The sequence below is a fragment of the Lissotriton helveticus genome, chromosome 1_1 (genome assembly GCF_964261635.1).
Source record: "Lissotriton helveticus chromosome 1_1, aLisHel1.1, whole genome shotgun sequence".
Lineage (NCBI taxonomy): Eukaryota > Metazoa > Chordata > Amphibia > Caudata > Salamandridae > Lissotriton > Lissotriton helveticus.
In genome coordinates, this window is record NC_136057.1 from 560,011,342 (window position 1) to 560,025,915 (window position 14,574).

At 43.1% G+C, this 14,574-nt stretch overlaps 1 protein-coding gene across 11 annotated transcripts in view; it reads left to right on the top strand.

The window, feature by feature from the left end:
* The window catches only part of PLEKHA5 (pleckstrin homology domain containing A5), a 1,381,245-nt gene that overhangs the window by 805,182 nt on the left and 561,489 nt on the right, over positions 1–14,574 (top strand). For all 11 annotated transcript variants that reach the window (XM_078674042.1, XM_078674045.1, XM_078674034.1 and 8 more), the window contains one exon: positions 1,172–1,272. In XM_078674042.1, coding sequence (XP_078530168.1) covers positions 1,172–1,272 — 101 coding nt within the window. The remainder of the gene's footprint in view (positions 1–1,171; positions 1,273–14,574) is intronic.

Below are 14,574 nucleotides of genomic sequence, written 5' to 3' on the forward strand. Positions count from 1 at the left end.
GATCCACATATAACTGAGATTCCCACCCAGATCTTGATCCCTTACTTTTTTCCCTACTCTCTGATGGTTACATCAGCAGCGTTCTTTAGCTCAGTATTTTTGATTAGGTATTGATTACTTTTATTGTAAAGGAGACTATTTATTGTGAAACTAATAGTAATAATCATTTATGAAATATTTGTTACTATTGTTAACCTATTAAATGGACCTATTCCAACAAAGTGTGTCACTGATCTGGGAAAAGAAACCCATTGGCACTCAGCAGTTGAGTGGCAATGACAACTTTTCTGAACAGAAATTATGTTGTTGTTTTTTTAACTTTGATTGTATACATATTTCCATATTTTACTTATGATTTTTGATACTCTTTGTTTGTGAACTATGAAAGTAGGATATTCCACCATATAGTGATGAAGTTCCTTACAGGGTCAGTTCCGCAGCATGTATGTAGGTTTTTTAAATTATTGGACATTTCTCTTTGTTAGGAAAACATAGGACCATCTAGCTTAGGTAATCTAAGATATGTCCTGCCAAAGCTTGCAATTAGGTTATGCGTTGCACTTCCTTTTATAGTCACATAAACAAATTATATTTTGATTATTTTCGTTGAAATAAATGGACCCCACTGCTGTGATTAATTCCGATTTTAGCTTTTTTTCTGGTGAGCATACAACTATGAAGCTAGGATGTGATGATGCATACTTAAATATGCAATACGATTTGTATTTAATGGTATTTTTATAGGTGAGGTTTATTATTTGTATGTTTTTTAGTAAACACAGCAAAAACCTTCATTCATAAACTTTTTCAGTTTACTTTAGTCTGTAGAAAAAAAACATTTGCTTCATTGCATTTCAGTAGGTCATTTACTGGCTACATAAGCAGCAAGTAGATTTTGTTTTAGTGCCTATTGCCATTGGACCAAAACATGAATTTATAGACTCACATGTTTGTGAAAATGCCGTGAGAACATTCCAAGCCCTCAATATTTAGTGGAAAATATATTTTCTGTTCTTGGAAACAATACCTTTTTTGTATTTCGAAATGGAAGTTCAAAAAGGTTGACAATAGTGGTAAAAGGATCCATTTAATGTATCCATTAAAAAGAGGCTGTGTTTCCTTTTGTACTTAGACTCATTTTGGGACTAATTATCTTAATTTTATGTTTTAGATGAAAAAGAAGAAGGGATATTGGGCAGCATCCTACTGCCTAGTTTTAAAATATCTTTACTGTCCACTGAGGACCATATTAACAGAAAGTATGCCTTTAAGGTAAGGTTTCATCTCATCTTAAAATATTGATTGTGTTTAAATAAATTTGAACAAGGTAAAGTTTTATGCAGTAGTTGAAATTCTGCACCTTAGTAAAACCAACAGACTAAAATGTGTGTTGTAATTATATTCTTAATGTTCTGCATGTTTTCTGATTTAATATTACCAATCTTTTGAGTGATCATAATCATCGTGGCCCTTAATTATTGTTGTCCTGGTCTAGCTGATTACTTCCACCCACCGCTGTTGTCAGTGTTGCTTCTACCGTCCCACCCACCCCTGTTGTCGGTGTTGCTTCTTCCCTCCCACCTGCCCCTGTTGTCGGTGTTGCTTCTTCCGTCCCACCCGCCCCTGTTGTCGGTGTTGCTTCTTCCGTCCCACCTGCCCCTGTTGTCTGTGTTGCTTCTTCCCTCCCACCTGCCCCTGTTGTCGGTTTTGCTTCTTCCCTCCCACCCGCCCCTGTTGTTGGTTCTGGTTCTTCCCTCCCACCCGCCCCTGTTGTCAGTGTTGCTTCTTCCCTCCCACCCGTTCCTGTTGTCGATGTTGCTTCAGGTTGTCGGTTTTGCTTCTTCCCTCCCACCCGCCCCCGTTGTCGGAGTTGCTTCTGCCCTCCCACCCGCCCATATGGTCAGTGCTGCTTCTTCCCTTTCACCCACCCCCGTTGTCGGTTCTGCTTCGTCCCTCCCACCGCCCCTGTTGTCAGTGTCCCACCGCCCCTGTTGTCAGTGTTGCTTCTTCTCTCCCACTCACCCCTGTTGCCGGTGTTGCTTCTTCCCTCCTACCCGTAGGAGGGAAGGGGCGCACAAGCTGCCAGCTGGCTGCTGCTGCTCGCTCCTTAGGACTGAACTCCTCCCCTCCAACTCCTTCGGGTCCGTGCCATGTCACATGACACTTCTGCCGTGGCTGCTGCTTGCTCCCGGTCTTGTTTTGTCTTTTCTCTTCCCTCCCTCTTCTCGACTGGGTTCCATTCATTCTGTGGCTGGCGAGCGCTCCGTTGGCATTTCCTATTATTCACACGGATTGCCAAAGTGTTTTAACTGTTATAGATTTCTCTCTGCCTCCCTTCTATTTTAGTATTTTCCTGCTGCTGGTGTTGCTTCTACCCTCCCACCCTGCTGCCGGTGTTGCTTCTTCCCTACCACCTACCCCTGCTGCCGGGGTTGCTTCTTCCCTCCCACCCACCCCTGCTGCCGGTGTTGCTTCTTCCCTCCCACCCACCCCTGCTGCCGGTGTTGCTTCTTCCCTCCCACCCACCCCTGCTGCCGGTGTTGCTTCTTCCCTCCCACCCACCCCTGCTGCCGGTGTTGCTTCTTCCCTCCCACCCACCCCTGCTGCCGGTGTTGCTTCTTCCCTCCCACCCACCCCTGCTGCCGGTGTTGCTTCTTCCCTCCCACCCACCCCTGCTGCCGGTGTTGCTTCTTCCCTCCCACCCACCCCTGCTGCCGGTGTTGCTTCTTCCCTCCCACCCACCCCTGTTGCTGGTGTTGCTTCTTCCCTCACAGCCCCGCGTCGGGGTTGCTGCTTCTCACCCACCTCCAAGCCCCCCCCCCTGCCGACTCCAAGCTGCTGGTGTGGCTTCTTCTACCCTACCACCGTTAACTCCCTATGCTTCTACTCCTTCATCTTCTGCTTCTCCTGCTCTAATTTCTTGTAATGTTGAGCCACGGTCAGCACCTCTGCCAAAGTATTGTGTCCCCATGTATGTTCATGAGTCTGTATGGCCACTCTATATTGGTCCTTCAAGCCATTCACACAACAGCTACTCAAGATGAACGGTGTACTTTTCATGTCCATCGGTATCCCGCAATGTTGTTAAAGACTTTTGCATCCTAGAAAAATAGGCTGACACCTTCTGTTAAGGCTCCTGGTTGCATGCAATAAGGCTATGCCAATCAATCTTTTTGCAGGGCATAATCAAGTCTAGTCTCTTTACTAATCAACCAGCCACTTTACCAACATCCTTATGGGGTGCGGTCACGGCCTTCCTGTCTTATTCTGCCTACCAAGGAGTTTCTTCTTCCTTTCTCAATTTTTACCATAAATCAGCTGGTAAAATGATACTAAATATTTATTTTAAAGGTTTCATATTGCACTAGCTAGACCCAGGGGTATCAAAGCGCTTTACAGAATAGAGCAAGGCAATAATCAATTGGAACAATGGTTACATACAATTAACAATAAGGGAAGTGAAAGTCTAACAGAATCAAGAGCAAGGCAATAATCATTGGACCAATGGTTACATACATTTCAAATAAGGGTAGTGAAAGTCTAACAGAAGAACACACAGTAATATATACAAAGAAACATTTGTAGGAACATGTAGGATGGAATTACTGGAATGAGGTCCAAACAATTAACAATTTAGGGGCCAGAAAGCTCTGGTTAGGCTAATGTCAGCGGTAACGGAGCGCTGTACAGAAGCAGGCATGGTAGTAATCATAAGATAGGGGAAGTAAAACATCGATAGGAGAGCACACATTACTGTTTACATAGAAACAATTTAAAGGTCATGGAGGGTGGAAAATTACAGAAATTACGTAAAAATAAAAAAGGGACAATGGAAAGAAGAGCAACCGGAACAATAAGGTGTACACAAAGAGAAGAAAGGCCAGCAGATCAGCAGAGGAATGACCCCATCATAGGAGCCTAATAGAAACTCTGGTTCGGTTTGATTCATGGGCTCCAGTATTTGAGGAGATGGAGTTTCAGGTCTCTTTTAAAGCCTGGGTAGTAGGGGTTGCAGCGAATGTCCTTAGGGAGGGTGTTCTAGATTCTGAGAGCATTACCTGAAAAAGAGCGAGTCTGGATAGATTTCTTTTTTAGTAACAGGGGTACGAGAAGAAGAGCGGTGGAACTTCTCATAGGTCTGGCATTTCCGGCTCTTGTGAGTTTGTTGTCTAAACAGTTAGGGGATTAAGAGTGAAGTGCTTTGTGGGTGATGCATGCGGTCTTGTAGATGCATCTTCCTAAGATGGGGAGCCAGTTAAGGGACTTAAGGGCAGACCTAATGTGTTCATACCGTTTGCAGTCTGTTATAAGCCAGGCTGCCATGTTTAGAACTGATCTGAGGGGGGCGAGGTGAGTTTTTGGGGTCCCGGTGAGTATAGCGTTCCCGTAGTCCAGTTTAGAGAGGACTAGCGTTCGAATTACCCATTTATAGTAATCAGAAGGGATGAAAGGTTTGATTATTTTTTGGGGGGAGGTGTGTAAGGGTGTAAATCGCTCATTTGACTGCGTTATTGATATAGTCCTTCAGTGACAACTCTTTGTCCAGGGTGAAGCCTAGGGATTTGGCCGAGTTGGATAGAGTGAGCGGACAGTTTAGGGCTTTGAGTTCAGTGATCCAGCCTTGGATAGGGAGGTGGTTACTTTTGGGGTAGAATAGATGGTTTGAGTAAAACCAGGATTGAATCTTACTCAATGTGATGTTAAGATCAATGATGTGACAGTGTGATTTGATTTTGTAGTAGCTTGTCATCAGCGTAAAGGTGATAATTGATCCCAGCTTGTTTCAAGATGATAGTAACGGGGTCCATGAAGAGTTTGACGAGAGAGTGGGAGAGTATTGAGCCCTGTGGGCCACCAAGAGAGACTGGAGAAGGATTCGAGAGGCAAGAGTTGATTTAATTTTATTAATTTATTTTATTTGAAAGGTTTTATATAGCGCTGGCTAGACCATTGGGCATCAGAGCACTTTACAGTTGCAAACAGGAGTACAGGCAATGTAAAACATTTGGTCAGGGTAAAACGTACATCGTCAATTACAACACCAAAAAATTAAATATGAAATAAAAAAGAACGGGGGCAAAAGATTAAAATGGGAAGAGGGTATGAAGGTCGGACATGGACAGTCCAGAAAAGAACAGAAGAATTAAGATTATAAAAATAAGGATGGGAAGAGCAAATTAAATGAGGGGAGGGAAAAAGGTGGGGCAAAAGTACATGAGGAAGGGGGTAGGAGGGAAAGACGGTTATAAATCAATTATGCCAGGAATTCAAATAATAAAAAAGGGGGACGCAGAAGAGCATTTAGCATGGGAGGAGGGAATAAGGTGCAGCAGTTTTGCAAAGGCGATAAAAATATGGCTGAGTATCTGATCTGATAGAGAGGAAGGGAGTGTTTCAGTAGAGAGTTTAAGGTCCAAAGTATTGGGATTTAAGATCTTTTTTTAAAGCTGAAGTAGGAGAGGTTACAGCATAAGTCCTTGGAGAGAGAGTTCCAGATGTTAGGGGCATTCCTGGAAAGGGAGCAAGATTGGGTGGATTTTTTGTAAACAGTGGTGGGACAAGGAAGAGATCCTTGCGGCTTCTCATCAGTCGGAAGCACCCTGCTTTATTTAGTTTGTAAGGTATGAAGGGGTTTGCTGTAAAGAGCTTTGTGAATAATGCATGCAGTCTTGTAGAGGCATCTTCTTTCAATGGGGAGCCAGCTGAGGGCTTTGAGGGAAGGAGAGATGTGGTTGAATCTTTTACAGTCAGGGATGAGCCTAGGTGGAGCACAGCTCTCAAGCGGGCAAGGTGTACTTTAGGAGTTCCGGTGAGGATAGTGTTGCCATAGTCGAGTTTGGAGAGAACTACAGATTGGACGACCCATGTGAAGTCATCTGATGGAATGACGGGTTTTATTTTCTTGACATGTCGGAGGGTGGAAAGGGCTCCTTTGACTGTGTTTTTTATATGGTCATTAAGAGTAAGGTTTTTTTCAAGAGTGAAACAGAGTGATTTTGCCGAGTTGGATAAGGAGAGCGGGCAATTGAGGTCATTATTTTGATTTGTTGTGTTCAGTGTTGGAGGTAAGAAGTGAGCCAGTTTAGGACTGTGCCATTGAGACCAGAACGTGTCTTCAGAGATTCCAGTAAGGGTGAGTGGTTGACTGTATTGAAAGCCGCTGAGAGGTCCAGGAGGATGAGAAGGCCGGCATCTCCATTGTCTAAGGAACGATGTATGTCGTCAGTAATGTTCAGCATGACGGTTTCTGTGCTGCAACCTTTCCTGAAACCAGATTGTAAGGAGTCAAGTAGGTTGTATTTGCCTATGTGTCTGTTAAGATGTTGTAAGACTCATTTCTTCATGGTTTTAGCTAGGAACTGGAGGTTATAACTGGAGGTTGTTGGGATCATTAGGGTCTGCCCTGGGGTTTTTTAGTATGGGTGTGATTTGCCCTAGTTGAAGGGAATCTGGTACGCACCAAGAGACAAGGGAGGTATTAATGATTTTTGTCCGACACGGGACAATGATGTGTTTTAGGTTATGTTCTAGTTTTGCCAGGAGAGGGTCATAAGTGTGTGAGGTCGGCTTTGATTTCGCAATGATATTAAAGACTTTTAGCTCAGTCATGGGTTAAACATTTTTCCAATTGCCCTTGTTTTTTTAAATTGGGTGTTGAAACGGTTGTCTTCTGTTCCAATTGGTGTTGATTGATTATTGAAAGGTTCAGGAGGTCGGGTTGTCGTGGAGAGAAGGGTGATGCTAAGAGAGATTGGCAGAGGAGGGAAGGCAGTGACTTGAGGGAAGGATTGATCAATTTTAGCAATTTTGCCTGTGAAGAAGCTGGCAATTTTCCTCACATCGTTCTTTGGAGGAATCTGAGAACATCTTCGAATAATTACTCTTCTGACACTACCCTCCATCAAAAGGCTGACCCCAAGCATCTCACCCATAGTATCAAAATCCTAGTCCGAATGACACGGACCATCCCCTTAATGTGGTGATCCTCTCTCCCTTTTACACAGATCTCTCTGCGTCTACCCCCACCCTCACTGCGGGATGCATCTCCAATTCGCTTCCACAGATTCTGAAACGAATGGAGCTGAAACTCAAACTATGGGTTTGAGCTGACATTTCTGCTTCTCGTTCTATTTCTACCTGTTTTTCTTTGTTTTTTTCTTTTCATAGGCTCAGGCATTTCCCCTTTCTGCTCCACCCCAGGGGACTCCATTGTTTCTGGCCAGTGCATATTCTTCTCAACAATACAACTCCTCATATTGTAACAATCCAATCTTTCTCTGTCTATCCCTATCGATTAAACATTGTTGCAAATTACCCGATTTCTGTTTGTCAAAAGATCCAATTTCTGGCCATTGTGAGTCTGGGTTGTCTTTTAGCATATTCATACCACTGTTTTAGAAAGAGGCCTGCCGGCCCTTTTTTTCTTCATAAGCTACCATGCCGAACATTCCGGCGGTGGGGTCGGTTGGACTACAGCCAGATAATTTTTCCAACAATACTTACCAATAGTACAACTATTTTTCATGCTACAATACTTCATAGTCATCTTGCAAAAGCACTAGAACAATTGGGAATTCAAACTATGTACCGAACCTTATAAAGGCATACAAGAATGGGTCACCTGAAGCACCCATAGTATTATCCTCACTGGGGAATTGAAGCCACTAACCAATATCGGCAGAATTTTTTTAATTACCTCATAGAAGATAACTGTATTTTATTGTGCGAGAGAATGGGATTCAGCCAACACAGCTGCATGTGGTAGGGTGTCCCAGGAGATTCTGTGGACTGCGGAAAACTGGGCTCCCATTTTGAGTATTCCGGTTTGTAGTCATCAGGATCTCCCTGTACTCCAACTGTGCCAGTTATTCCAGTTGGGCTCCGATTTGGTGAATCCCAGGTTTCAGCACCATACCATTTGTCAAAGCAAACTTCTCATTCTAAATAAAGCACGGACAAACACAGATGTAAGCAGTCAGGAAGCAAAGTTTATTTGCTTTAGCTCGAGCGAGAACAGCCAGCGACCAACTGCACTATTATGCTGGGAGTTATATTCAGCAGATTTTTATACATTTCGAGCTACATAGGAGATCATTACACTGAAGACAGTTGGCAAAAAATAAATCATTGGGGTCAAACGAGATTCAGGAGACTACCTAGGGTGCACCAAAACTGCCTTCGAGCACATTCCGAGAAGACCCATAAGCTAAAAACATTCTGCACCTGGCGTTTGCATGTCTTTAACAGCATGTACACAATCTCATTCTCTACACAGACAGAGCAAAAGAGCAATGTAATAATATGAACTGCAAAGTGAAGTACAACCTATAGAATAGAATAATCCGTTGTTCACGAAATACATGTACTTCCGCCACATATAGGGTACACATGGCCCCTGACGAGCCTCTTAGGTCACTGATAACATTGTATTCAGGGCGGGGGCGCGAATGTTTCTTAGTTCATTGTTTAAAACTCATTTGTAATAAACGTATTAATAAAGCATGATTTGATAGTGCATTGTCATCTGCAAATAGCACATTTTCCATTGAAATAGCCGCAAACGTTCTCACTAACTATATCGTTGTAGACCGACAATCTGTGTAAATTGAGTTTCAGCAAAAATATTTATCATTTGCACATCACCAAGTAAAGTATTCGGATATGTTTTCATCCTATTGAATATTTTTTTATTACACAGTTACAAAAAATGCTTTCATAACTACCGAACTATATTTTGAAATGCTTGTACGGCTCATTTAAAAGCTTTTTAAAAGTGTAAGAAAAAAACTGACATCATATATCCCTTCATTTCCCTCTTTGTGCAGCATCATTTTCAATCAGTTCACTCTACAAAATCCTCTAACTTTGCAATCCGAGAAAGGAAGGTAAACACCAATCTCCAGGCTAAAATAAGCAGCAAATTGTAAGAAGACATAAGCTGACATTTGACCTCTATCTCTAAACACAGAGTAAATGTGACAAGATAAAAACAAGATTTAAAACCATCTTTATTGCTCATTCCCTTATGAGTGAACCGAACACCTGTTCTTTTTTAGCTCGCCAGAATTGGCTAATAGGCCCTAAAAATAGCTTGCTCTGATAAAATCTGACTCGCCATAGAGAGTGGGTGAGTAGATTTATCTAGGCCTGGATGGATATGGAGTCTGTGGAAATGGGACAAACCTAAAATTCAGTTCCATCAAAGCTCGGAGCAAATGTTTTGAAGAAGTTCCTAAACTTCTTTATGTGCGCAGACAGAATTACACTTCCAATCATGCAAGCTACCTTGTTGGCTACAAAGGCTACAGATAGCTAAAAGGGAGGTGTTTACCTGTCAAAATGGTTATTTTAACAGGTTGTATTGCAGCAGTCCAGCTACAGTGATAGTGGTGAAGACATGTTTTTCTTGTCACACTAATGATTTGCACAGTAAGTGCTGCAGTCCTTCTGACATTTAACTATTCATGCCATGTGTGCTTTTTCTACAGCATATGCTATGGATTTATAAGACTTACATACTCCAATCGGGATGTGCCAATTCTTATTGTTTTAGGGGTCAGAGCACATACACGGGACAGCAATGCCCCAATGTGTAGAGTCTAAATTCCAGCAATAAAGTTCCCCAAAAAATGGGTTGACCACACATAAAAGGACATTTTCTTACAGTATTGAAATAGTTGGAGATGCATGGACAGAAACTCACTAGGGAGAAATATTGTTAATGGGTAATGTAACATTGTAATTCTTTTAAGTTTAAACATCCTGGATCTGTCGGTAAAGCAAAAGATGCCAGCCTGCACTGATTCGGGGCTTTGGAAGGATTGTTCGAGTAAATGGGGTTCACGCTCAACCAAATAGGACTCGATTGTTTTCAGGGCAACAACCTGTCAGGTGGTTACACCCAAAAACCGACAAAGTCTGAGAATTAATTGTAAGCAAGACAGGTTGTGCCGAATATATGTGCTTGAGTTCCTGGGATAAATGTCCCAAAATCTAGATACGCCGTGAATTTTTCTTAGTTATGTATTTATTTCTAACCTAATCGAGAACAGCTAGGGTGGCACGTCAAGGGCTTTTTAAAGGCACAGATCTTGCTGTGACCAGCATTGGACCGCAGAGACTTACCAGTTTGCAGCTTGTCAACCCATTCGTAAACTTTACTAGCAAGATCATTGGACATATTAGTGCCTTGAAAAAGCCTTTGGTGTGCAAGCCATATGGGCAAAACTTGTTAGCTGTTATATGTTTTCTTTAATGTTTTTCGAAATAAATACAGATCTAAGAAGAATTCACAGCATATCTAGATTTTTGGACTTTTATCCGAGGAACTCAAGCACATATATTTGGCACAACCAGTCTCACTCAAAATTATCTTTTTAACTGGCTATTACTGGAGGACCACAGTTGTACTGAATGTCCACCTCGACATTCTCAGTTGTAGTTATTTCTAGTATCTCCCTCCCTTGCTGTCCTGACACTTTCTGCTGCTTGCATATGCCAAAGGAATGACCTTACAGCCTTACAATTGTTCCACTGTATGTGGCTAAATATCATGATAAACTGATAGCTTCAAAGTCAATAAAGTGTTGCATTTTCAGTGATATTTGCAATTACTTAAAAAAAATCAAAACTCGATCATGTGAACAGAAAAATTATGGCACTTCGTTTTGCATGCACTATTAACTATGCTTTGTATTTATTTCTCCTCGAGAAATCTTTTTTTTTGTCAGCAAGTTATCAAATAATATGTGGACATGTCAGTGAATACGTTTCTAATTCGATAGCGTTAGCAAAGGCAGTGAGTGTCAACAAATGAGTATATTGTTCACATTTGAATAAAGTAAGTTAGCTTTTCAAAAAGATTATTCCATTTCACGTAACGTTTCTTTGGTCTCTATGGAATGGGACCCTAAGACATTAGCTAAAATAATGTTTGGTTTATAGGGAAAAACTTTGAACTAAAAGTATTGGGAGAAAACATACATTGCAAAAAGGAGAATTGGACTATTTGTTCACGTGCCATTAATCATTCTGAAGAATGGGCAATGAACTAAGATCTGTTTTCGTTTAATGCTGTTGTAGTAATTTGTTTGAAAATGTAAATAATGTGAAACATAACCAATGCCTTTTTAAATACAAATCAGAAGTGTTATACATAAAGTTTAAATAAAAGCATTTAAATTGCATTTTTCACCTTATAAGAAGACTAGGACTTCGAGTTTTATGAGAGTAAACAGGTTGTATCCAAGAATTATCTTTATTTCTCTGTTTTGTGCATCGACTTGCCACTTCTAAGGCTCGACCTGCATTGACATAGAATATTTGAGGAATGATGACATAGATTGAGGTATAGGTTTTAATTTTTTTTATTACTGTGTGATTCCTAGTTCTAATAACGATATTTTTTTCTTTCATTAAATGGTATGTCCTGATTTTGACATTCTTTGGAAACGTGACTTTTGAGCTTCAAGACAACTTAAATCAAAATGGTAAGTAGCAATCGGAAATCTCTTTCGACAGCAGTTTATTCAGGTTCAGCATTTTTATACGAAGTTTATTTTGGCAACTTGACTCTCATTTAAGAAAACGGCCTATAAGACCCATGCTAATTTTCACAAATGTCAAGATGTACTATTTTTTAAATCTGTTGCCAGGTTACAGATATAGTCACAAAAGTGCACTCTGTTCAGTGTAATTCGGAAGCTTAATAACACGTACAGCTTTACTTTTTTGCCCTGTATTGACATCTCATCATGCTTACTATTGACTCGTAAATGTGTACAGCTTTTTAACTTTATCAAGCAGTGCAGTATTTTGTAGTGTTAGTAAAATAGGCACCTACAAATCCATTGAGTCGAATTAAGCAACATTGTTTTTTTAGATCGTTCTAAGAAAGCCTTTTGTGTTCTTTTAATTTTCTGTTTAAACTTCGTTAAAATTAAAACTAAACAATTGAAATGTAAAGACATTTAAAAATAGAAACAAATGTCCTCTATAGTATGCACTTGAGAATCAACCTTTATCATTATCATACTACCTTCCACTTCCCTTTCATCTGACATCATAGCTTCATAAACTGTGTTTTGTCTCGGTTGTGTGTGCAGTGGTCTCACAGGTTTGATCTATGCATTTGTGTGAGGTAATGTCCTGAAAGGAGAAACTGAAGGAAGAGTCAGCTGGTTTCTGGTGGGAGGTGTAACTGTGAACACATATACATCACTGGAACCGCATATGGATAATGCTTCTACATACAGCTGTGTGTGATTTTTTTTATTTTTATAAATATTAATGGGAAGAATGTTACTGCAACGGGGGCGCTAGAGGGCGCACAAGCAGAATGGCCGCACTCATGTGAGGCTCCTGCAGCCTGGATAGAAAATCCGATATTTATCCTTTTTTTCCACCTCCTTTGCCCGTCCAAACCACTCTCGGATGAAGAGACTACAGTTATGCAGCCTCGGTGAAACTTTCAACATCCTACGCCTTATCGTCATGAAGATATGACGACCGGAGTTTTGGACCGGAGCTGAGCCTAAGAACGACTGGAGACACGGGTGGGTTCTGCAGCCTACGATAGACCGCGGCGCACCACGAGGCGACCTTCTGGCGGCGCTGAGTTACAGTAAGCTCCTCTGTGAAGCGGGGGGAATTTGTGGCGATACTACCGCCCGCAGCTGCACCACTGCTTCCCTGACTCGAGGTTTATGTTGCCGATGAGGGGACGCTGTACGGGGCGTGAGGCGAGCGGCCTGGGAGAGGAGCGGCCATACTGCGCGAACATTGGGATGTGACTTCGCAAGTTATTTGAGCCTGAGCAACCTGATCGGAGACGGGGTGCTTTAAACACTGACCCGCTCCATACCCGAACATTGCAGATCGGGCACTGGCAACGTCGAGAGCTGACCCTTTGCTGCGTATTCTCCCTCCCTCCCCCATCGGGGACAGATACCTGCGCATACCGGCGGAGCTCAGAGACATCGCGGAGCCCTTGGCTTGTGGGAACAACGACCGGCATCGGTGAGTTCGGCTGCCGTGCCCCCACCCCTGCAGCGGATACTGCCGGTACTTATTACCTGCAGTGAATCGCCGGGATTCCATGCCCGGAGGGCCATAAATTGTGGCGGTATGGACTTCTGCCTTGCCGGCTGATAACTTGGGGATCATATGCCTTTCTGCTGCGGTGGGACGGACTGAGGAGGGCTGTGTGCTAGCGATCCGCCGTTTTATGACCCCGCGCTCCTGCTCTCCCTGCATATGTCCTAAGAGCTGCTTGCTGAGCCAAGGGGGTGCCTTCCATCACGCACCTAGACAGCTGGCCAGTCACGACGCACCCCTGACTCCTGGTATAGGGATACTGGTACCAAGAAGTAAACTCATTGATCTCGGCCAGCCACCTGCCGAGCTGAGTTTCCCTGCGCTGTGGTTACTCTCCCAGATAAGAGTATTGACAATATATGCTCCCCGATGTCACAGGACTGTTCTGATTCCCTACACGCCTCAGCGAATGAGTACAGACACCAGCCCGCACCGTGAAAACCGCGATAAGCGTTTCTCACCCTCTGCGTCCAGTCCCTACAAAAGGCCTGCCATGGGCAAACCAGACAATCGGCAGCCCAAGCTGTCGTTCGACTCCGTCACGTCCAAAAAGGGGCTACGAAGCACACAGGAGGCGGGAAGCTCTCAGATCTCTTCGGCGACAGAAAATGGCTCCAGCTCCGTCGCTTCCGAACTGCAACAGATGATGCAGGAAATGAGGCAAGGATTCGCCACAATAGTGGACAAAGTTGACAGGATGTCGTCAAGAATGGATGCCATGGTTCAAAAACTGGATGTTCATGAAGAGCGCATCACTGCAACTGAACAGCGTATATCCGAAAATGATGACACCACGGCCACCCACACGACGCAACTTTCAAGAATGGACAATGTCCTCAGAGTCATAGCCTCTAAGAATGAGGAGTTGGAAGCCCGCAGTCGTCGAAATAACATTCGCGTGATAGGCGTGCCAGAGTCAACCAACACGGGACGCATGGAGGAATATGTGAAGAAGATACTCATTGCGGCGATCGGAGCTGGCGCATTTTCCAAACAATTTATTGTTGAAAGGGCGCACAGATCACTGGGGCCGAGGCCTAATACCGGAGCCCCGCCTCGACCCATCATTGCAAGACTCCTAAATTAACGCGATCGTGATACTGCATTGAGGGCGGCACGCACCGACCACACCCTTAATTGCGAGGGGGTCAACTTCTCCATCTATCCGGACTTCACACCTGTGGTGCAGGAACAGCGTCGCAAATTCCTAGAAGTCAAGAAAAAGCTCAGAGCGCTGCAAGTGGACTATGCACTACTGTACCCAGCAAAATTGAGTGACACATCGAGCTAAGCAGCACTTCTTTATGAACCCACAACAGGTGGAAGAGTTCATGAAGAAACTGAACCGAGAACGCGCTGGGAGCAGGCGAAATGGCGATGAAAGACAAGAGGACTTCCACTCGGCGAATGAGGATTAGTGATATTAGACACTGCCTACCTGAGTGCTGTTCCATTTAGTGGATCTCCCTCTCAGGCCCA